The 24,127-nt window shown below is 41.5% G+C and overlaps 2 protein-coding genes across 2 annotated transcripts; both read left to right on the top strand.

Moving 5' to 3' along the window:
* Positions 1-3,048: 3,048 nt before the first annotated feature.
* LOC306921340 (D(1) dopamine receptor-like) lies at positions 3,049-5,150 on the top strand (the record flags this gene model as incomplete). The annotated part of the gene is made up of 1 exon (XM_079498451.1): positions 3,049-5,150. A coding segment is annotated over exon 1 (1,290 nt), but the record flags the coding sequence as incomplete, so codon positions are not given.
* Positions 5,151-21,067: 15,917 nt separating this feature from the next.
* Positions 21,068-23,786, top strand: LOC306921829 (intelectin-like; the record flags this gene model as incomplete). Its single annotated transcript, XM_079499130.1, has 7 exons — positions 21,068-21,146; positions 21,430-21,582; positions 21,959-22,206; positions 22,646-22,804; positions 22,933-23,050; positions 23,216-23,322; positions 23,643-23,786. Exons 1-7 carry the CDS (start codon positions 21,086-21,088, stop codon positions 23,784-23,786), a joined length of 990 nt encoding a protein of 329 aa, XP_079355256.1. The 5' UTR covers positions 21,068-21,085.
* Between the last annotated feature and the right edge of the window lie 341 nt (positions 23,787-24,127).

Consider the following 24,127-nt stretch of genomic DNA (forward strand, 5'->3'; position numbering starts at 1 on the left):
CAGGGTTATAGCATTGCCACACCATGAAGTATATATTTGATTGCATGCAGCCTAGCATCTGCTTGACATCTGTATTGAATCTCTTGAACATTGTTACCTAATAATACTGGGTCAAAATGAGCCTTAAAAAACTCCCTTCTCTCTTTTTCCAATCAGGAAAACAATATTTTGCCTCAATTGCATGTCATGTTTTGTGTAGTTTTTACAGTCTTTACATTTGTATTATTATAATTATTACCTATGCTGCTGCATTGTCTGATGGAAGCCGAACAAACTTAGTTTTACTCTGTGTACTTGTACACAAGATATCGCAATAAAGCACAACCTTGAACCTTCATTCAACTCAATGAAAGGCTGTCACTTTATAAATGATCTTCTGTTTCAATAGTATACTCCTTTTTGCTTAAATTGATAGTAGCCTACTATATATGGCAGGAAGAGAGCCAAAAATAAAATATATCTAAAATAAATCTGTACTGTTGGCTATACAGTATATACTGGAGATATATTTTTCCAAACTAGCTTTATTCAGTGCACAGACGGAATGTAGGTCTATCTAATTGCACATTCCATTCTCTTATGATGACCTATATTCCCCATCCTACACGAAGACATACAGTACACAGAGACAGAAACAAGAAAAAGACTCTTTGGATTATGTATTTTCTTTTGTGATGCGTTTCTTCTCTTGATTCAAACATATTTATGTACTTTGTCGGTGAAACACTCTCACAAATTCCATTTGCATGAAAGCACTTCAGTAAGAGAATATATGTGAGCTGGTGGCCTGGTGCTGCCAAAAGTATGAATTATGTGAAAGCTTGGGACATTGAAGATGTGAGACTCTTGCTTACAGTTGCTAAAACAAGCATTATTTACTTAATACATAATAAACATGTTTGGCCCAATAAAAGGCCATCGCCAGAATGTGGACAGACGATAGTGTATCCTATAAGGCAGGCAAGACGTTCAGGCACTTAGGACATCTTGCAGTGCAGTTTTTTCGCCCCAGTAGTCAATAGTCACGCAATCCATTCCAAGTGAAGGCAGGCATGAACAGAGAAAAAGATAAAATACAAAAAATTGTAAAATTGAGAAAGAAACAAACTAAAGATAATAAATCTTACATTTCAAACTGCATAGGGCTATCCTTGTCTAATCTAAGGCCCTTTTCAACAAACAAACTGGCATGGCTGTCTAAGGCCTTGTCCAATCTATTCACTGACCTCTATAATATAGCTCCTCAAAAAAATTGAATATTGTGCAAAAGATCATTTTCTTCTGAAATATAGTTCAAAAAGTGAACTGACAGTGAAAACGTCACACTGAAGTCAACACAGCCATCTATCAGGATATTTTAGAGCACTTTGTGCTTTAGTATGTTGACAAGCTTTGTGGAGATGCTGACTTTCCTTTCCAGCTGGATTTGGCTCCTGCCCACAGAGCCAAAACTACTAGTAATAGCTGGGTTTATACTGTGCTTAACTGATCAGCCACCTGACCTGAACCCCACAGAGAATCTAGGTTGTATTGTAAGGTGTGAGACATTAAGACTCAACAATACCAGTAAGATGCCCTGAGGGCGAGAAGCGACCTTGCCCGTGACAGCAGACTGCTGGGCGAGCGCTGGCGCTTTGGCATGGGGGGTCAGATCAACATATGGAATGAATTATGTACTGGCCATATATGGCGCGTGTCTTGAGATTACAGGGTTTGATGAGGTCAGATCAACATATGGAATGTCAGAACAGGTCAGCATCAGAATCACTTAATTTGTCATTTTCCCCACGTACATACATAAAGATCATAAAATACCGTTTCTCCACAGTTACTTGCAGTGGAACATAAAACATAGAACCTATTTAATAAACATACAAGCTGTATATGGAGATTTATGGGTTTAAGGTCAGATGTAGAGTTGCTGGCAGGCTCCATATATGCAGATATGGAGATCTAAGGGTCTCCATGATCATGATGTCACGTGATGTCACAAGATGTCACAAAGCATGACCTATATGGAGGCATGATGTCACGAGGCGTGACTATATATGGAGACGTGATGTGACAATTAAGGCTTGACCATATATGGAGGCATGGGGGACTAACTAACTAACAGACGGGAGATGCAGGTTTTCATAGTAAATGCGACCAACGGTCGCAACAAATTAATTTACGGCTGTTATCAAAGCAAACCTGGGCTTCCATAACACCTCAACAGTGCCACAGGCTGATCACCTCCATGCCACGCCCCATTGATGAAATGTTCAAAAGTAGCCCAGACCAAGTATTGACTGCATACATTAATACACTTTTCAGATGGTCGACATTTCTTTATTTTTTTGTGGTCTCATGTAATATTCTAATATTTTGAGATAGGATTTTTTGATTTTCATGAGCTGTATGGCATAATCATCGAGATTAAAACAAAAAAAGTTTAAAATACTTCACTTTATGCACAATGAATCGAGAATATAGTTTCATTTTTTGAATTTTATTACTGATGAAAATGAAGTTTTGCACAATATTCATTTTTTTAAGGAGCTAGGCTCATTAGTAAATAATAATAATAACAATAATCCTTTGTAAATAATAATAATAAAAAATCTCTACTGTATATTTAATTGCTATAGACTCTTGTATTTCAGTTAAAACAAAAAAAATCAGGTAATTGGGATACACATTTTAACCATTCAGGAGAGAACTGTACAAACATTTGAAATGGGAAGAGATTTAAAAAATAATAATAGTTTTAACTAGAACTCTATAAAATTGAAGGATGTTCTTGTGGGGTTTTTCCTGATTGGATTATTGGATACAATTGGTATCAGCTGGAACCTGTGGCCTATATCTGTGTGTTTCCTAAAAGAGCTTATAGAGGCTAACTCTTTTTATTTCTGTCGATTAATCCGAATACAGTAGGATACAAGCTTTAACATTTTAACAAACAAAACATAAGTTCCTTAAAAGTTCTGTATTTTCTTTTGCTTTTCTTTCAAAATCATTTGGACACCACAACCACTTTAAAATAGCTCAGGGCTAGCACCCGGCTGCTCTACTCCAGAGGAGAAAGACCTGTGGTCATTTTCAAATAGCATTTTGTTTTGCAACTCCGTTGGCTACAAACGTATTAGTGTGATGATTGACTGTCTGAGACTGTACAGAACACAGAATGAGAATCATGGGATATCGTGACACTGATTAATTAATTGGATGCAGCTGGAACCCAATCTCGCACAAACTCGGTTAAAAGCCTAGCTATTCTTTCATCTGTGATGCGTTTTTTCCTCGTTTCAATTAGCCATGTATAAAGGGTCCCTGGCTGCAGTGCACAACTGCACACTGCTGCGTTTTTCGGAAAAACGCGTCCAGTCTGGCAATTAACTCCGTAAAATAACTCAACTCTCAGAATCCATTTGGATGCAATCACAATCACAATTTAGCCTACGAACAAAATATGACCTGATTTAACGTGGATTGTCAATCAATTTGAACTATCTATAATCCTCCTCATCACCACCAACCTCTTTCTTTCCTCAGATGGTTGTGAGAGACTACTGAGCCTCGGAGCAGTTCTTTGGCAGCAGTGTACCAGCTGCTGGTGCAGCACGTGGTCTCCAGACTCCAGTAAACAGCTGTGCGCTCACGAGAGCATCACAGATTAGTTTAACCACAGGACGACACAACACGCACAGCGACGCGAGATCTGCATGCATGGCCGCCCGGGCGACACATTATTGGCCACCGATTTTACGCACGACTAGGAGCTTGCCTCTTTTTTTTGCTTTGTTGATAATAATGAATGGAATGCTTAAGTTTAAGCCTCATAGTTTTGAGATGATGACCGTACAAAAGAGCGGGCAATGAATAACAACACGACCATCTCTGCGGGGAGTGGAATCGAGGAGCACTCGGCGACACAGCGCGCTCTCATAGGGTCCATCCTCAGCCTGCTCATTGTCTGGACGCTGCTCGGCAACCTGACGGTGTGCGTGGCCGTCTTCAGGTACAGGCACCTGCGGCACAAGGTGACCAACATCTTCATCGTGTCCCTCGCCCTGTCGGACCTGCTCGTCGCCGTGCTGGTGATGCCGTGGCGGGCCGTGACGGAGGTCGCCGGCTTCTGGCCGTTCGGCGCGTTCTGCAACACCTGGGTGGCGTGCGACATCATGTGCTCCACGGCGTCCATCCTGAACCTGTGCATGATCAGCGTGGACCGCTACTGGGCCATCTCGAGCCCCTTCAGCTACGAGAGGAGCATGAACCGGAGGGTGGCCGCGATCATGATCGCCGTCACGTGGACGGTGTCCGTGGTCATCTCCTTTGTCCCCGTGCAGCTCAACTGGCACCGGCGGGCGGACATCATACGAGACCTGACCGGTCACCACAATAATAACCTGACACTCGATGATGATGATGATGGCGACCTGCTGCTCCTAAGGAACTGCGATACTAGACTGAGTCGAACGTACGCCATCTCCTCCTCCCTGATCAGCTTCTACATCCCCGTGGCGATCATGATCGTCACGTACACGCGGATCTACGGGATAGCCCAGCTGCAGATCCGGAGGATCTCGTCCCTGGAGCGCGCCGCGGAACACGCACAGAACTGCCGCTCGGGCTCGGACGCATCGGCACTCTCCGCCGATGACCTGTCCCCACCACCACAACTCAATGCAAATAATCATCATCATCATCATCATCATCATCATCCTCGACATCGCTCTCATTCACACCCACACTCCTACCCCCACCCCACCCCGCAGTCCCACCGCGCTCTGAAATACTCCATCAGGAAAGAGACAAAAGTTTTAAAGACCCTGAGCATCATCATGGGTGTGTTCGTGTTCTGCTGGTTCCCTTTCTTCGTGCTCAACTGCGCCCTGCCGTTCTGTCCCGGCGAGGAGTCGCCCGACGACGCGCAACGCGCCGCCGGACCCCACTGCGTCAGCGAGACAACCTTCGACATTTTCGTGTGGTTCGGCTGGAGCAACTCCTCGCTCAACCCCATCATTTACGCGTTCAACGCGGACTTCCGCGACGCGTTCCTGCGCCTGCTGGGCTGCCGTAGGGGGGGCAAGGGGGGGCGCTGGGTGAGCGGCGCGGCTGCGGAGTGGGGGACCGCGGTGGCGAGCAACGATAAACATAAGAACGGCTCACTGAACACGGATCCCAGTGGCGTGGCTTGCTGTGTCAACACCAGAGGGAGCAGGGACAGCAGTGGAACCATCACAGTCTCTTTGTTTTATAACAACGGCAGAGATCAGCTGATGATGGACACATTGGACAAAGCTAACGGGACTGACACAGACAAGCAGACAGAGTTACCTGTATCATGAACAAACGGAACACATCAAGGATGTAACCTCATTATGGAGGGGGGGAAAGCACAAGAGATTCAGCAGGCAGGGCCTGCATGGATGGAACAGCTATATACAAAATGAAATAACAAAACACTGCATGCTGTAGGCCCCTTAATTACTTTTTAGAGCTCTATGGATTACTTTTTAACTCTCTTCATTCCGAAATCCATTCCAAAAGCATTATAATATATTATATATAAATATATTATAATAGAGATGATAACATCATTTAGGATTAGTCAGGTTTTTCGGGGGAATGGGATTATATAACGGCACTGGGCGCCCTTTCTTTTTGAGCGCCTCATCTTTGAACGCCCTATATAGGCCCTCATTTCTCCCTGCACCTCCTGGGAAGAAAAAAAAGAAAACATTAATAATTTGTGTAGGAGTTCATGTGGAAGATGCCCCGGCCTGATTTTGTGCATGCCAGTGTGAGAAACAACAGTTCTAATTCTTTCCGGTATGCTTACCCTAGCCAACAAAAATGGTGGACTAGTGCTGTCTAGTCAGAGTGGTAATGAGGTTGATGCATTACTGGGGTCGAAGAATAGTTTAAGGCATGCAGTTTCACAAATCCCATATTTTGCCTGTGCTGTGAGTGAATAATGTTCTGTGTCCCTGTGCCTCAAATCTATGACTGAAACAAACAACAGCAGGTGAAAAGGAGGGAGGGAGACGAGGATTTCTTTCCCCCTGCTATTTCCGTCACCACATCTGGTCACAGAGTCATCAATAATAATAATGCATTTTTGTTTACCGAGATGATAAATATGTAAGACTATAATCCTAATGGATGTGGGCCTTAATGGACCTATAGTGGTGCAAGTCTTCCCTACAGCGTAATAATACTATATTTGTTCCATTTTACACAGTTTTATCACTTGGTCAAGAAAAGTGCTACACTGTATACAAAATATATCATATCATATAATTGTTAAATGATGAAATGAGATCAATCGGTCAAAATGAATCGTCCGAGTAAAGATGCGACGGGACTACGTACAGCCCTGTCGCATCTTTACTCGGACGATTTTTTCTTTTGTGTCCTGTGGGTCTAAAATGAAAATGTAGATCGATGTGAACAAGTTTGTCATTTGCATACAATTACACATTTTTACTAATACAATCAGCAGTATATCCAATGTCATCTCCAAGTGATAAAATGCATCAATGTGTCCATTCATTATTGAGATCTGTGAAGCGCACAGACATTGTACGTAATGTACTGTACTGTAACTGTGTGCTTACCAAAGGAGAAGTACATGTGGTTTGGAGTTGACAGCCTTATGGCGTTCATTGTGTAATGGGCTTTTAACCTACATACCACCCACATGTGCTGGAGGCCTATCCCACTGTATGTAAAAATAGTCACAATGCCAAAGAGGATTAATAAAACAAATGTCAAATGAATAAAAAAAACATGTGGTCCCTAGTAACTTACATTACATGTGAGTTAATGTTTACACCACATTTGGTTACCCATTAAAATTAAGAAATGACTTGCTTACTTAACAGCTTTCCTAGATATATAGAACTGGAATCAAACGTATAATATTTGTCTTTGAGATATAGTGGAGTGTCAAGTACAGAATTACTTAAAAATATACAGTATTCAAGTGAATTACTTCATTGCGGTGTCCACCACTGCATATCACAATTAGAATATCCCAGACAACATATCTATATGTTTAACCACTTTAATCCTATTTTATTCTTGAGCTATTCAAAAGTAGCACTCTACCAGCTTGTAGATCTGCTCGAAACATTTGTAAAAAATCTTGAAGAATTGTGAAACGTTGGGAATAAATTAGAACATGTGTAACAACACATCATCACAGGGTCAATATTCTGAAGGGGGTTGTGGCCATGTACATTTAAATTTTGGGGTCCTTCACATGAAAATGTTTGAGAACCACTGCTTTATACCATATGTAAATGCTGTAGGCCTACACCATCTGTATCTAATATTTTAGTACAGAGAAATAATATGTTTTCTCTCAGGAATTATACAAAATTATTACAACTATAAGACTAACAACTGCCCATATTTCATGTCTTGATTCAATACTCACCCAAATGACTTCACACCATTACTGTGTTTCTCCCAGGGTAGTAACTGACCAGGACAAGTATTAAGGCCTTAAGGCTACAGACAGTACAGACATAGATGCAGAGGGAACTGTTAATCAATTTGTGTGCTTGAGGCGAGTGGCCTGCTCTTATGGGAGCGCAAAGCATTGCCAAATAGAAAAGTAAGTACTGTGCTGAGAATCACATACAAAGGAAATTACTGCTGTGGCTAAACAGCCACAGTGTTGGTATAAACTCAATGTCCTGCAGGTTTGGGTAAAGATATTTTGCTCATCTTTTTAAATGTACGTTACTTTGTGGATGTATAACTTACGTATGTTCATTATGCATCTGTTTTTTACATGCCATTGGCCACGCAAGGCATTTACAGCAACTTAAACGTGTCAATTGTGCAACAAAGTATAAATTGCGTGTTACACTTGAAGTTTGAAGTTTATTGAGAGGATGGCCCCTTGAGATGTCGCATCTCGTTTTAGAGGGGGTCCTATACATACAACATTACAGCAGTGCATGTACACATAACATAACATGACATAACATAACATAACATAACATAACATGACATAACATAACATAACATACAGTTCACTTGCTCCCTTTCTCCCACCCCCACCCCATCCCTGACCCCCGACTCGTTTATATATGGGAATAGTGTGAGTGTGGGAATGTATGTACACATTATTGTTGAGTAGCGCTGGTCTCTCTAATATGTTCCCTCTAATCCGATTATGTGAACTGATATTATCCAGTAAGACGTTATAATCCCCTTTCGGTCGTTTGGTAATGCTACAGTAGTTCCATCCCTACATTGTATTCTCAATAATCTACAGAACCCAGGGGGGGGGGGGGGGGGGGGGGAGTCTTTCATGTCAGTGATATTACAGATGGATATACACAGGAAAATCCTTAAGTGTTCATTTAAGAGTTCAATGAACAACACTCGTGATTTTACTGTGTAGGTCTAGGTCTAGGTCTGACTACCAGAATTCATAGGAGTTCATATTCCAACAAGTGTTCTCTACGTTTGAAAACAATGCAACCAAAAGCACTTTAAGCACATGTATCTTACAGTAAGCATGGATTACTGTTTATAGGTCCTGACCTCTGAACCTGTGTGTGTGTGTGTGTGTGTGTGTGTGTGTGTGTGTGTGTGTGTGTGTGTGTGTGTGTGTGTGTGTGTGTGTGTGTGTGTGTGTGTGTGTGTGTGTGTGGGTTGAGTAAACAACAGAATGTCTATGTGTTTGCATGTGTGGTCCTGACTGGAGCCATTAAGGCTGACTCCAACTTAAAGCCACTCCAACAAAGCCAGTACAACTTAATTGGAACGATTTATCTGAGCAGTGCAGGAGAGAGAGAGAGAGGTTGGTGAAAAGGGTACTGCTAAGGGTACTGCTATACAACTTGGGGATAAGTATAGTGCATTTGAATATGAGGAAAGGGGAATTGTAGAAATGTAAGGAGAATGCACAGAAAAGGGAGGGCTAAGGAAGAGAGCAACTGGACTGTTACAGTCACATCCATTTGGTTCCTGAAATGAGACATGTTAACATCTTAACATGAATATTTCCAGAGGAGGCAGGCAGGCTGTCGGAGCAGTGGTGCACACCAAATGGGTTGCCAGTTCTAATTGCTGCTGCTGAATGAAGCAGTTAATTATTAGTGCCAGCCACCACTGAAAAACCTGCCACCACTACTCCCACAATGTCCCAACAACAAACTAAAAATAGATGGGTCATGGAACTCAGTGCAGCAGAGCAGAGAGGGAGATAAACATCATAGAGAGAGATGGAGAAATAAGATGTTGCGTTTGGCTTTGTTTGTGCAAGTGTGTGGTGCTGGTGCATATTTTTTAGTTTTGTTTGTGTGTAGTGTTAGTGTAGCCTATAAGTACCCTTTAAATCAAAGCTCAGATAATTTTCAAGATTCTTTTGCAAAAGTGTTGCAGCGAAAACTGTTGTGAGCTTGTAGTAGATCTGCTATTTTTGATGTGAGAGACAATCTGCAACCAGATGTTGCAATCTGAAACTTCAAATTTACCTTGCTCTGTAACCAACAAAAGCGTGTTCTTACAACCTCCATTTCAGCACTCTGTGAGTAATTGCTGAATGCTGATATGAAAGTTTTCTTTCACATTCTGCACTGCAGCACATGTGATGCTGCTGGGGTGAGCTTGTATAGATAAATATTTGGCTAAAGTAACATATAAAAGTTAACGGTTAGAACCGTGCCAAATGGTCCAAATTACCAGACAAGTATCCGATTTTCACCAGAAAACCCATGGCTGATAAAGCCTAGTTTCGCCACTGACTGAATTATACCATGAATTATAACCATAGACATATAGGCCTACAGGCATACTGATGGAAATAACAAGCATGCACGTTAGCTATAACAATCAGAACCATAAAATTGTATGTATGAGTTATATTAAATAACTAAAAGAAATAAAGGTCCTGTACATGCGTCAGTAATAATTTATACTCTAACTAGCAGTGCTTTGCAACACTAGCGGTGGGTTTTTATGAAACATGCTTTGCAGAGTGAAAGAGCATAGTTCAATGTCAATGGAGGGTATTGCAACTCTAGATTCAACCCATTATAAAAAGATCTAGAGTCGCACATTGCGGCTATACAGTAACAAACTGTATTGCAGACCAAACGAAAACACAAAGCTGTTGCTTTTGAAATTAAATTACAATATTTTCATCTGATTTAAACTTATCAAACAAAACAATAATTCAAAATGTTCAAACACTGATTTTTTTAAATCCCGCAATGTGATGATCCTTTAAATGTCTCCAATGTGAGTAAAGTTCCCAAAAAGTAATCCAAAAGTAATTGAACCAATAGTTGTAGATCTTCTATTCTCCAAAAATCAAGTAATCCATAAAGTCAGAAAATAAAAAAGCAAGGCATTGCTCAAAAAGGGGAAAAAGTATATTTCAACCAACCTTAAAGTCAGGAGGCCAGAGGGTTCCCCTTTGTCCAAAAGCTCTCAATTGATTCAGATCTTAATGTTTTCCGGCCCCACTACTCTACCCGGTCGATGCCCAACTTTGCACACACACTCCCTGGAAGCCAACGATGAACCTCTGCCCCAAATTTTCCAGAACGGCCTGATATAGCGCCACCAGGAAACAGACTTTTGTAAAACAATTCTTTTTATATTACTCCTCCATATTTTGTCCAAATCTTCACACAGTATCTCTATAGTCATGTGCTTAAGACAGATCTGTCCGATATTTCATATTCCATCCTGATTGGCCAACATTGGCTTTCAAAGTTTACAGGATTGGCTCGTTTGAACAAAAAGCCTCAAATCATGAACGCAGCGTGCAATTTACGTGAAATCTTTCACAGGTGCTCCTACTAGGCTGAGGAATATATCCCACCCTTTTCACATTGGCCTGATATAGCGCCACCAACAGGTGGATTCTTTGGAACAAAATGCCTCAAATCATCCAATTGTCATCCAAGGCGTAAGAAGAAATGGCACCCTTTTCACATTGGCTTATTATAGGGCCACCAGGAGGCTACAACCTGACCTGCCCTGGTGGAGACCTGTGCCCCGAGGGGCACTTTTTCTAGTTCTGATTCTGGTTTAGTATTGCCTTAAAAGAGTCACTGCCACCAAACCCTCCTTATGATGCCTAAAATGGAACTCCCAGCCACTTCCTGGTACCTCACTTCCTGGAACTAATGCTAACACGTTCTTTTCCCCACAGCTCCCCCTATGAACAAACCTTGTCAACAGAAAATGAATGACCATATTCAACTACACAAAACAACGTTTTTGTCCGTACACTACATTTCGTGGTTAAATATTCAACCATATTTTAACCAATATATTCCCTTATTATCACCCAGTAGGTTATGTTTCAATTTAATTCAATACTTATACCAGGACAGGAGAATGTAGTAAATGTCTGTGAAGAGAGACTGGCTTGCGCGGCTAGGTAGGTAGTTAGGTTTCATCCTAAAGTGGCCTGTGTTCATGGGAGTGCTCTCCTCTAGCATGACACCCTGCAGGGCACAAGTGGTCACTGAGTAGCTCACCCCATTGTCCAGGTTCAAGAAGTCTTCAAGCTTGCATTCACCCATCAAATCAAATCATCTCAAATGTATTTATAAAGCACATTAAAAAACAACTCCCTCGTTGACCAAAGTGCTGTACAGAACAAGGGGTAATAACCATAAACATAAACAAGACCTACAATTCAGAGGTACAAAAAAATCAAACAACGCCAAAAAAGAGCAAAAAAACAAACAATCAGCAATAAAACACATATAAACCATTGTAAAAATATAAATAAATGTGTTTTGCAAAAGTCGGTCTCATGGTGGCGCTATAACTATTAGCTGCGGCAACGGACGGATGGACGGACGGACGGACACATGGGCGGATACACGGACTAGTACAAAACATACTCTCCCCATGCCTTCGGCCTTGTGGAGACAAAAAAAACATAAAAATGAAACATATCAGGACAGGGGGATTCAAATGTTAGTGAATAAAATAGGGGTTTAAGCAAATTAAGCCTGTATGATTCAATGGAGGGCCCAGATCTGATAGGGAGGGGAGGGCCGTGACAGCCAGCGGTCAGCCGTTCACTGCTGGAACTGCTAGAGGGCTGTGACAGCCAGCGGTCAGCCGGTCACTGCTGGAACTGCTAGTAGCCCCAATTCAGCTGACCTAAGGGACCTGGAAGGAGAGAGGTTATATAAGGTCAGCTTTATGACACATCGATTCTGACACTATCAAACGATGTTTTTTTAATTGCCGTGTAGATAATGGCGCTTTCACCCACTTGGACCACTTGAGTAGAGTAAATCATTGCGGAGTAATGAGTATTGGCAGAACAACAGTGGAGACTCCCACAACACCTCATTGTGAAATCATAGAGTCATGCGTTGCATTTAGACTCAGAGCTATGTTACTCTTAACTTCCGCCGCTCGCATGAATGCAGACCAGCCTCTCGTTTTCGCTACTCACCAAAACAAAGGCGGGTTGTGTCATTAGAAAGCCTACTTTCCTTAGTGGACGCACTCTGAGCCCCCCACCACACGTATAAACGGTACTTTTTGGCCAAAAGGGGATTTTATTTCCACCGAAAAAAAGAACAAACGTTTAGTTACTCCGCTGCGCCCTCTACCGATACCGAATTGCCTCATAGAGAATATTTTTCCTCCGGTGTACAGTCCAAACACATTAGAGCTATGGACCAGAGCTAGAGTCATGTGCTTACTTGGTTTTGTTGTTTGCCTCCAGTGGTGGAAAAAGTGCTCAAATGTTTTACTGCAATATAGAAATATTTTGTTACAAGTAAAAGTCTGGAATTCAAAATGTACGTAAGTAAAAGTACAAAAGTATTAGCATCGAAATGTACGGTACTTTAAGTACCAAAAGTAGAAAGTATATAGGTCTTTAAAGTAACTAAAGTTTTAAAATAAATGTAGTGAAGTAAAAGCACAATATTTGGATCTGTGATGTAGTGGAGTATATTGGAAATACTCAGGTAAAGTACAAATATAAATACCTCATACAGTAAGTACAGTATTTAAGTAAATGTACTTAGTTACTTTCCACCACTGTTTGCCTCAATGTAAGAACATCTACAAAGTAAGGTATGTGAATTAGACAAATACTGTATACATTACTTTAATGTGTACATGGTTTTGTGTATTCCACAAACACACAAGACTTTTTGTGTTTTCCACAAAGATGATGTATCATGATCATCACTTTGGCAATGGGGTGCCGGGTGTCTCATGTGTCTCAAATGTTTCATGTTCTCTGGTGAAATAACTCCCTGTGCTCAGAGCTTTGTCTTCTCTTCCACTCACACACACGCACGCAGCCTCGTGAACCTGCTCAAACATAACTTATGATTTGTTTGATTCTTTTCTTCTTTTTCAGAGAAGGCATTCCCTACAGGAGTTTCCAGGGATGCAGACGAGATATTCTCAACATCCGATGGGACAAACTTTGAATCTTCTTTAGGAAGATTAGGAACAGGGTGAGATCTTTTGCCAGAAGTCATAAGGAGCGCAATGACAGATGTGATTAACAGGAAGGTAAGGGACTGTACGATGAATTCCTGTTCTGTTCTTTGACTATATAGAAGTGTCTATTTGTACGTCTCTAAATGTTTTGATGAATTGAACAAGGTGGACCCTCTTGTAAACAAGTGTAATGCTTAATTGGGTCGTCCACTCACAGTTAACAGTCTTTGTATTGAGTTTGTGCTTGAAATGTACTGTAATTCTGCAAACTGTTAATAAATATTGAAATCAATCAATCAAACATGAGACATGATAAAAAGACCACCTCAATATACACCTCTATAGAGCGTCGCAGTCCCGCCTCCTACCCTGGCCCAGGAAATGAAACCCAATGCATTTTCCTCATAGACATTTTTTAAAGTATTTATTTAAAGACGGTTACGCCGCGGACAAAGCCAACTCGAGTCGTGACAACTCATGACAACACAAACAATATTTTGGACCAAACAAATAATTAGAAAGAAGAAAAAAACGGCAGGTTACAACACTTTTTTTGTTGTTTTTCTTCTTTGTAATTATTTGTTTGGTCCAAAATATTGTTTGTGTTGTCATGAGTTGTCACGACTCGAGTTGGCTTTGTCCGCGGCGTAACCGTCTTTAAATAAATACTTTAAAAAATGTCTATGAGGGAAATGCATTGGGTTTCATTTCCTGGGCCAGGGTAGGAGGCGGGACTGCGACACTCTATATACAGGCAACAGTATATACTTAAAAATGTACGCAATGGACAGGATGTTCATCATAAATCGAAACAGGATTTAGCATACCGGTATAGTAGGTCTATTTTACTCAAACGTTAACAACTTGTCTATTGTTTAGTCCTTCTATATCTGTGTGAATCACCTACAGCTGTGTTTCTCGATGGGGACTACCACACCATTGCTCCGATCCGCATAAAACTTACCACAAACACTGTTCGGGGGTCTGCCATGACAATAGCCACACCAGGGACCACATATAGCCCCCAGGGGCCCCAAAGGGCCATGGCACAACCATTGCTCCAATCCACACTTGGCACAAACACTGTTCAGGGGACTGACATGAGAATAGTCTAGAATAGAGATTACCTAAAACTGCAAGCAAGAGAGGTGCGGTTTGTGATGGCCATTCCGTGTTGAGTGCATGGATGTATGTTTGAATGGACTTTTGTACAAGTGGAAGAATGTCTAGGACAGCTAATGTATACTCTCCACGTCTGCAGTGCGCCGGTGTCGCTTGCCAAAAAGAACACATCTACAAGCTATCTATGTGACAAGATGCAACACCTTGTGTTGGCTTATATGGGAACGAACAATCGATCCCGACAGCAAATGCACTGTGCTTGAAGTGTTATTGTTGATTTTGTGTTTCTGATTTAAGAATACGACCAACAGTTCACAGACAATCCCTTCACACCTGTGTGAAGAGCTCTAATCAATTATTGACCTCATACCAACCTTGAAACATACCTTAGTTACGTCACCAAGAATGGTGGTCCCTTATTGGCCAAGGGTTTCCAGCGACATACCGACAGACATACCGACAGACATACCGACAGCCGATTTGCTCAGACACATATGACGTAAATTCTCCATTCATTGTCAATGGCATTTAATGTTTGTGTTCAGACAGAATCTACACTACACTATAGCTGTTTATAGGAGGGACTAGCACCCCTACAAAAGGTCACAACATACCCAGCCTACACATTCTGTCTACAAGTACATTATGAATTCCAGACTTTCACTTGTAACAGAGTATTTCTATATTGCAGTATTAATACCTTTAAGTAAGTAAAACATGCCTACTTTTTCCAAACCTCATGAAATCAGCAAACAAGAACTATTTTTCATATTCCATTCTTAATTGGCTACAATAGCTTCCAAAGTAAAAACAAATTTGTGCCCGATTCCCACAAAATGAATAGCATCACATTGCTGTGAACTGCCACGATAAATTTTAAATCGGCCTCATGGTGGCGCTATAACAGTCAGTGGTGGAAAAAGTACTCAATTCTTTTACTAAGTAAAAGTACCAATACTGCAATTTAGAACTAATTTCGACTGCGCCCCTCCCCCTCACACAACACAATGTTGTGTCAAACCATGTGACCTCCATTGGAAATACATTGGGCGGCCATGACACTACACAACATGCATCCAACGAGCACGAGAATTGCATTAAAGGTGTGAGCTCAGCCTGAGGTACAGTATTTAAGTACTTAAGTTACTTTCCACCACTGATAACAGTTTGCAAGTTGCAACACCGCTCTGGGTAGGCAACCTGGCCTGGCAGGGATCTGCGTTCTGAGGAGCACACATTTCTACTTTCAATGGTAATAGAAGGACTCTTCTCCAGGATGACAATGTCTCCACCTGCAGGACACAAACGTAGCCTACACCCTGGGCCAGATCAGGGCCTCGGATCCCTCCCTTCACACAAATGTATGTCAGTGCCACAACCAGAGCCGAGAGCCAGCACACACTCTACGCAACTGTCTATTTGGAAACCATAGGAAACCAACACAATGTAGAATTTATATGACTGAAGGAGAGAAGAGCTAACAGCTCTCAAAGGATATACAAAACTCAAATCATTTGCAATGGGATTACCCATATATGGTTTATGGGATAATTAAAAACACACTATAAAGGACCATCTCACCTTATTGGACAGGGCAAAATGTCTTCAACAAGCATGCAGTATAAAACGTCTTGTAAATTCTGAAATTCATGGTTAGGCTCTGGAACAGTCTGCACAATTTTATAGAGTTGCCCACCTGGCATCTGGAGTTTGGACCCCTGGACCATTTAGGGGAACCAGCTCTGAGCCTACCCCATGTCATGAACCAGCTCTGAGCCTACCCCATGTCATGAACCAGCTCTGAGCCTACCCCATGTCATGAACCAGCTCTGAGCCTACCCCATGTCATGAACCAGCTCTGAGCCTACCCCATGTCATGAACCAGCTCTGAGCCTACCCCATGTCATGAAGAACCAGCTCTGAGCCTACCCCATGTCATGAAGAACCAGCTCTGAGCCTACCCCATGTCATGAACCAGCTCTGAGCCTACCCCATGTCATGAACCAGCTCTGAGCCTACCCCATGTCATGAAGAACCAGCTCTGAGCCTACCCCATGTCATGAAGAACCAGCTCTGAGCCTACCCCATGTCATGAACCAGCTCTGAGCCTACCCCATGTCATGAAGAACCAGCTCTGAGCCTACCCCATGTCATGCATCATTGACTTCAAGTTCTCACCATGCAGCTTTAGGAAGTCTTCAAGCTTGCATTCAAGTGCCAGTTTACAACCCAACCAACTCTGGAGATTACTTTTTGAGATACCAGATGTAGAATTAAGGAAGTTATGGTGATTCCCAGTAGAAGGAAGCATATGCTAGAATAAAGAAGTTATCGTGATTCCCAGTAAGTATAATAAAAGCTGTTTATGATATACTGTACAGAGTTATTAGATATTGGTACTTTTGGACTTCGACCCACTTGGACCACTTATATAAAGTCAATTATTGCTGAGTACTGACAGAACAGCCTGAAGACTCCACAAAAGACTTCATTGCAACTTAGAATCAGGTACAAATATTGAATTATATTATTTTTTACTCTTTTGCTTGCCATTAGACACTACAAAACCTTATTATATTGTATTGCTGTCTGTGTAATGCATTGTCTGTATGTGTTGTGTAAAAGAAAAAAAACACTGAATATAGTAGATAAATGCCCATAAGTAGTATAGCTACTGTGTACATATAGCCGGTAACAAGACAACTCACCCCTAAACTCACTTTTGGTGAGTTGTCCAGACAACTCACCCCTAAACGTGAAGACATCTCACCCCTGCTTTTTTAGGGGTGAGATGTCTTCACTTTCCGGGGTGAGATGTCTTCACTTTTGGCCACTTTCGGGGTGAGATGTCTTCACGTTTAGGGGTGAGTTGTCAGGACAACTCACCAAAAGTCTGACTGAATATGTAGCCTTTGAGCTATACTTTACTGAATATTTCACAAGAATATAACACAAGAGTCAAATGTACGGTCAAATGTCACCGGGGTGAGATGTCTCGTATTCTTCAACTCAGCCTCATAGTGGCGCTATAACTGGCCGAAAAGTGTTTTTACATCTATCTGCACGGATCTGTGGATAACTTTGTATGCCAACTCCCTAGAGGCCAAGGAAAAACCTTTGCCTGGAATTTTTCACATCTGCTCTTTATAGCGCCACCAGGAGGCCGACATATGTAAAACACATTTTCTAATATTACTCCTTCAGATTTTATCCAAATTTCATGCAAATCAGTACACATGCTCTCCATAGTCATGTGATCAAGAGAGGTTTGTTTGATTTCTCATAATCCACCCTCATTGGCTACGATTGGCTTCTAAACCTTTCAGGAGTAGCCCGCTTTGTACCCGTTTTGTACAAATCGCCACAACTACTCAACGCAGCGTCCGATTGTGGTGAAACTGTGCATACATATTCCCACTAGGCTTTGGAAGAAATGCCACTTGACAGTTTTCAAATCAGCCTCATGGTGGCGCTACACGCGCGCACACACACACACAGACAGACAGACAGACAGACAGACAGACAGACAGACACACAGACACACAGACACACAGACACACACACACACACACACACACACACACACACACACACACACACACACACACACACACACACACACACACACACACACACACACACACACACGTTTATATTGCTCCTAAACATTTTGCCAAACATCACACACACACTCCTATCCTCCTGTACTGGTGGAGACCTGTGCCCAGAAGGGCACTTTTTCTAGTGTTTTTCCTTTATTTTACATAACTAGATCAGTATCATAACTCTTGACATAGAGTTGTGACACTGATCTAGTTATGAAACTATGAAACCACTTTATAGCTACGATCAACAAAAGGAGAAAGTGGAACAGGATAGACCACACCCTTAAAGTAAGGACACAAATAACATCACGAGACACCGCGGAAGCTGAAATAGGGTAGGAAGAGGAACACCTGGGAGACGTCCCACATACCTGGCAGGAAGCAAAAGTCCAGGCCCAGAAGAGAGTGCGATAAAGAGCTGACTTCAAACCTCAAATCCATATATGGAGCTGGCCTATTCTGACATTCCATATGTTCCATCAAACCCTGTACACTCAAGACACGCACCATATATGGCCAGCACAGAATTCATTCCATATGTTGATCTGACCCCCCATGCCAAACGCCAGCGCTCGCCCAACAGTCTGCTGTCACCCAGGCGGATGCGTGCACGCGACCTCGCCCTTTAGGGCGAGGTTGCTTCTCGCCCTCAGGCGTCTTACTGGTGTACAGCACTCGAGTATAGCTACTTTAGTTACTGTCCACCACTGCCAGGCATGTAGGTGATGTATGGATGGCGATAATGTAGGCATGGGGGTAGTGTAGACATGGTGTATGTATGTAGTCTAAACATGAAGGTATGTACGTACATCCAACTAGTAGTGCCCTGGTGCTTCACCAAATCTCACACAATCATCAGCTGTCTCCACGTGGTTTACTTTAAACGCTTAAACCTGCTATGCAAATGGACATTAGTTGCAACTGTACTTAGTTGCTATGATTCTTTTCACTATAGTCTACACCAAACCAAATCTCTTCGTCTGGCGAATGTTCCGCCCCGGAATAGTGTGTTTGAAGATGTTAATCAGCTGTATTTTGAACTCTGGGTGGGTCCTCAGACTTCTTTTTACAGATGTGAACAAGGACGACATTGGCAAAACAAAAACAACAGCAGTTAATGAGGGTGAATAACTGTTAACCTGAACTCCTTACTGACAGGCATCACTTTGTTTTAAGATCTTTTTTATGGCTTTTTTGCCTTTATTTGAGGCTGGACTGCCTGCCTGGTGCCTGGACCACTCAGCCACGCGCGGCCCAGGCTGGCATCACAATTTCTAATCTGCTGGTGTCATACTGTCCAGCTACCCCGGCTTCTCCCATTCTCTGTAAATATGACGTATATTTTGTTGTGACTGGAGCTTTTACCGTTATGTAATATGCATGCATTTACGGTAAACGGGGGTGGGGGGTGGGGGGGGGGGGGGGGGGGGGTGTCTACTTGTCTTTGTTTGTAATGTGAAAAAAGAACCAAAAAACTAAACAAAGAGCAACTTTGTATAACTCTTTGAATAAAGACGGTTAGAGGAAGTAGATGACATACATTATATGCGGCATACATTTTGAGCCGCATATAAAGGCTGGAAGCAGTGTGGTTTGCCTCACATCTCTGCAGACAATACAGACGGCAAGATCTGAAAGGTGAGAGAAGAAACACTATCATGTCTTGTCATATTATTATCAATCATATGTAGTTTAATTGTATATGGTTTGAAATTGCTCATATTTTCTTTTTTATTGTATCATACTGTACTTTTTAAAGTTTCTATTCTACTCCACTCTATTTATATTCTATTCTTTTATAAAGAATGACTAATTATTACTTAAAAGAAAACTTTTATGGTCAATTGCTTTGTAATACGAGGTGTAAAGATAGAATTGAAACAGCTTTTAGCCATAGAACAGTTTCTTCTATAGAACCCTTTAAAGCCAAAACATTAATGGTGAAGCACCAAAGATAATTGCTGTACAGCAGAAAGTTATAATAGTTTTTGAGTTTTCATTTAATTTTAGATCCGTTTTAGTTCGTTTTTTTCTTTCTAATTGTAATTCAGTAGTTTTTAGAGCGGATTTGCTATAGTTTTTATCAGTTTTTATTTTTGAAAATGCTAATTGTTTTAGTTTGTTTTTATTAGTTTTAGTCTTAGTTGGTTAGTTTTTTATACTTTGGATTATTTGTCAGGTGCAGCGTTGAAAAGATAAGTATTGTGTAGCCTATATATACTCTGTCTGTCCCCCCCCCCCCCTCCACACACACACACACACACACACACACACACACACACACACACACACACACACACACACACACACACACACACACACACACACACACACACACACACACAGGACATTGAAGATGAAGCCAGCTGTGTGTTTGCCTCTCCTGCTGCTGCTGTTCTTCTTCCTCCTCCAGGAGTGTGTGCTCGAGCCACAAGGTGGACTGAACGTGTACGTGGCTTACGGTCAGAACCTCCGTAGGTCGAAAAAAATAAGCAGTGCAACTGATGCCTACGTTTTACTGTTAAATAAATAAATAATTAGCCGTGACTGCGCACGTCTGTAGGAACCGATAGTTAGATCCGAAATTGAATTATGCCTACTGTAATGGGTGCCACGGAAAGTACAGACAACTCACCCCGCAATGTCAGAAAGTGAAGACAGCTCACCCCGGAAAGTAAAGACATCTCACCGGGGTGAGATGTCTTCACTTTCCGGGGTGAGCTGTCTTCACTTTCCGGGGTGAGCTGTCCGGGGTGAGCTGTCCGGACAACTCACCCCGACATGTCAAAAAGTGAAGACAACTCACCGGGGTGAGATGTCTCGTATTCCATATAGCCTACTGTACAGACCTATACTGTATACTTTTATTTCTTTCCACAGAGATGTATAATTTCCTTCTGCTGATGATCCCTTTGGCAATGGGTAGCCATGTGTCTTCTGAAGTGGTTGCACAGTCTCCCTCAGGTGATACTGTACATTCAACACCCTATCTTTTCTCAAAGCTACACTGTATTCTTCTACTAATCTACTACCCCCCCCCCCCCCCCCCCCACACACACACACACACACACACACACACACACACACACACACACACACACACACACATACACACACACACACACACACACACACACACACACACACACACACACACACACACACACACACACACACACACACACACACACACACACAGCATGCTCAAACATGCATTATGATGATGAGTTTATTCCTACTTTTTCAGAGGAGGAATTCCCTACAGTAGTAACCAGGGATGCAGAGATATTCTCAAAATGCAACGAGACAAACTTTGAACAACTGTCGATGTTGAACAACAGGGTGACATTGGTTGCCAGGAGCTGTAAGGAGCTCAGGGACAGATATGAGCAACACGAAGGTAAGGGACTATGAGCTTATATTGACATGATCAAAAAAAGATTTATACTTCACCTCACACACACTCTTACACTCTCACAAGCATTATAAAGAAACAATCATAACATAAACTAACCTGCCTAAAATATACTATAATAACTTGTCAATTGTTTAGTCCTTCTATAGCTGTGTGAATCATCTACTGTAGAAAATAAAATCTGTATTTCATTTCTGGTGGTGAGGCTACCCTCTTGTTAATGTTTGTATCACTGAATTGGTCTTTAACTACCTTCAAAAATCATATTCTTGACAACCATATAACCTTTTAAAAAGAGAAAAAGTAGACAAAACAGTTTTTCTTTTAGTTTGTGACCTTTTTGTGATTTTCTCTTTTTCAGATGGTCTATATTACTTGACCACTACTCATGGCACAACATACCAGACCTTCTGTGACATGACCACTGCAGGTGGTGGCTGGACACTGGTAGCCAGTGTTCACGAGAACAACATGCACGGTAAATGTACGGTGGGTGACCGCTGGTCCTCACAGCAGGGCAACAACCCCAACATACCAGATGGAGATGGCAACTGGGCCAACAGAAACACTTTTGGAACAGTAGAGGGAGCCACCTCTGATGATTTCAAGGTATTCAAGAATAAACACTATACAGTAGTAAGCATGCTACTGTAGTCACTAGTAGCATATACACTACAGCAGTGGTTCCCAAACGTTTTAGCCCGTTACCCAGAAGGAGAATTAGATGTTTGCCCGGGACCCAAACTAGTGAAAATAGACGATCTACAAGCTTGTATAGATCGGCTATTCTCTCCACTTCTTAAACATTTTTCGTTTACATTTTCAACTTTTTTAACTTTCTTTGATTTTTCTTTATTGATTTATTCATGAAATTACTTTGGAAAAAATAAGTTCCTTTGTTTTTTATTGATAAAACAAATCTTTTTTGGGAAGGATTTTGGAGATTATAATAAAATAAAAATGGTAGGAAACAAGAAAATGTGTTCGCGACCCACAAACGTGTTTGGGAACCAGTGCACTACGGTAACTTGAATCTTTCTCCTTCCAGAATCCCGGCTACTATGACATAGTGGCAGAGGACATGTCTGTATGGCATGTCCCCAACAACTCTCCACTAGAACACTGGAACCTGGCCTCCATCCTCCGCTACCACACAGAGAGACGCTTCTTCACTCTGTATGGTGGGAACCTCCATCAGCTCTTTAAGGTCAAACTGAATGAATGAATAAATAATTAAATGAGCAGCCTGGAAAAACTAGTAATGTCACTAAATAATGAATGCATCATTTAAGATTTACTGTATAATTCTAGTGTATTTTTGCATGTGTCCCACAGAATTACCCTGTGAGATACAATGTAGGGTCATGCAGCGACAAAGGGCCTTCTATTCAAATTCTATATGACTTTGGAGACAAAGAGACAACTAAAGCCTTATATGGACCAAACCCAAGAAGTAAGGAGCAACAGTATAGAATTAAGAAATGTCTTTGGAACATTTAACATGGATAATTAAAACAGTATAAATGTCTGTTTACTTTTGTCATGACATTGTGATATAGTGTAGAAGACTATAGATAAATATGATGAAATATGAATACATGATACTTTATCTTTACAGCGGAGTTTGAACCAGGCTTCATCACATTTAGAGCAATAAATAATGAAAGGGCAGCCATGGCTATCTGCTCTGGGGTCAAGCCTACTACTGGATGCAACACTGAACATGTAAGTCCTGATGACCTGATTATTAAAAATGTGCGGTAGTTAAATAAATAAACCCGGTACAGATGCGTATAATGAGCAGTTGGGGTGTGTGTGCGCGCGCACATGTGTGTGTGTATGTGTGTGTGTCTGTCTGTCTTCTACAACAATTGTCTAATAAATAGAAAATAAAAACGCATGTTTGTATGTTTGCAGTATTGTATTGGAGCCGGAGGAGGTGGGTACTTTGCTGATTAGGCACCCAATCAGTGTGTTGACTTCACTGGGTTGGATGGTGTTGCTGGGATAATGATTTAGTGTGTGTTACATGCGTTTGTTTGCAGTATTGTATTGGAGGAGGTGGATACATCCCTCAGTATGATCCCGACATGTGTGGTGACTTCGGTTCTTTGGATTGGCCACACAGCACAGGGTGGAAAGCTTCTAAGGAGATGATTGAGGCTGCTGTCCTTCTCTTCTATCGCTAAGTTCCCAAATGTATGAACACAGACTAATAATACACAGTATTATTTAGACATAATAATACGGTAATAATAATAGCGCAGATATATCGCTTTTCCTTTTTTTCTTTTTCTTTTTTTAAATATTTTATGGAGGTCCAAGCAGTAGGCTGACAGGAAATGGGGAGAGAGATGGGGGGATGATATGAAGTACAGTAAAGGCCTTAATTTTTGTCTTTTCTCGTCTTTTTTGATTGGATTAGATTTTTGTGTCTATACAGTATTTGTTTTTGTCTTTATGAATGTCTTGCTAATTGTTAATTGTTGTCATATTGTCTTGATCACTGTTTCATGTCCTTTTTGTAAAC

Source organism: Electrona antarctica, assembly GCF_951216825.1.
Source record: "Electrona antarctica genome assembly, chromosome: 4".
NCBI classification, from domain to species: Eukaryota; Metazoa; Chordata; class Actinopteri; order Myctophiformes; family Myctophidae; genus Electrona; species Electrona antarctica.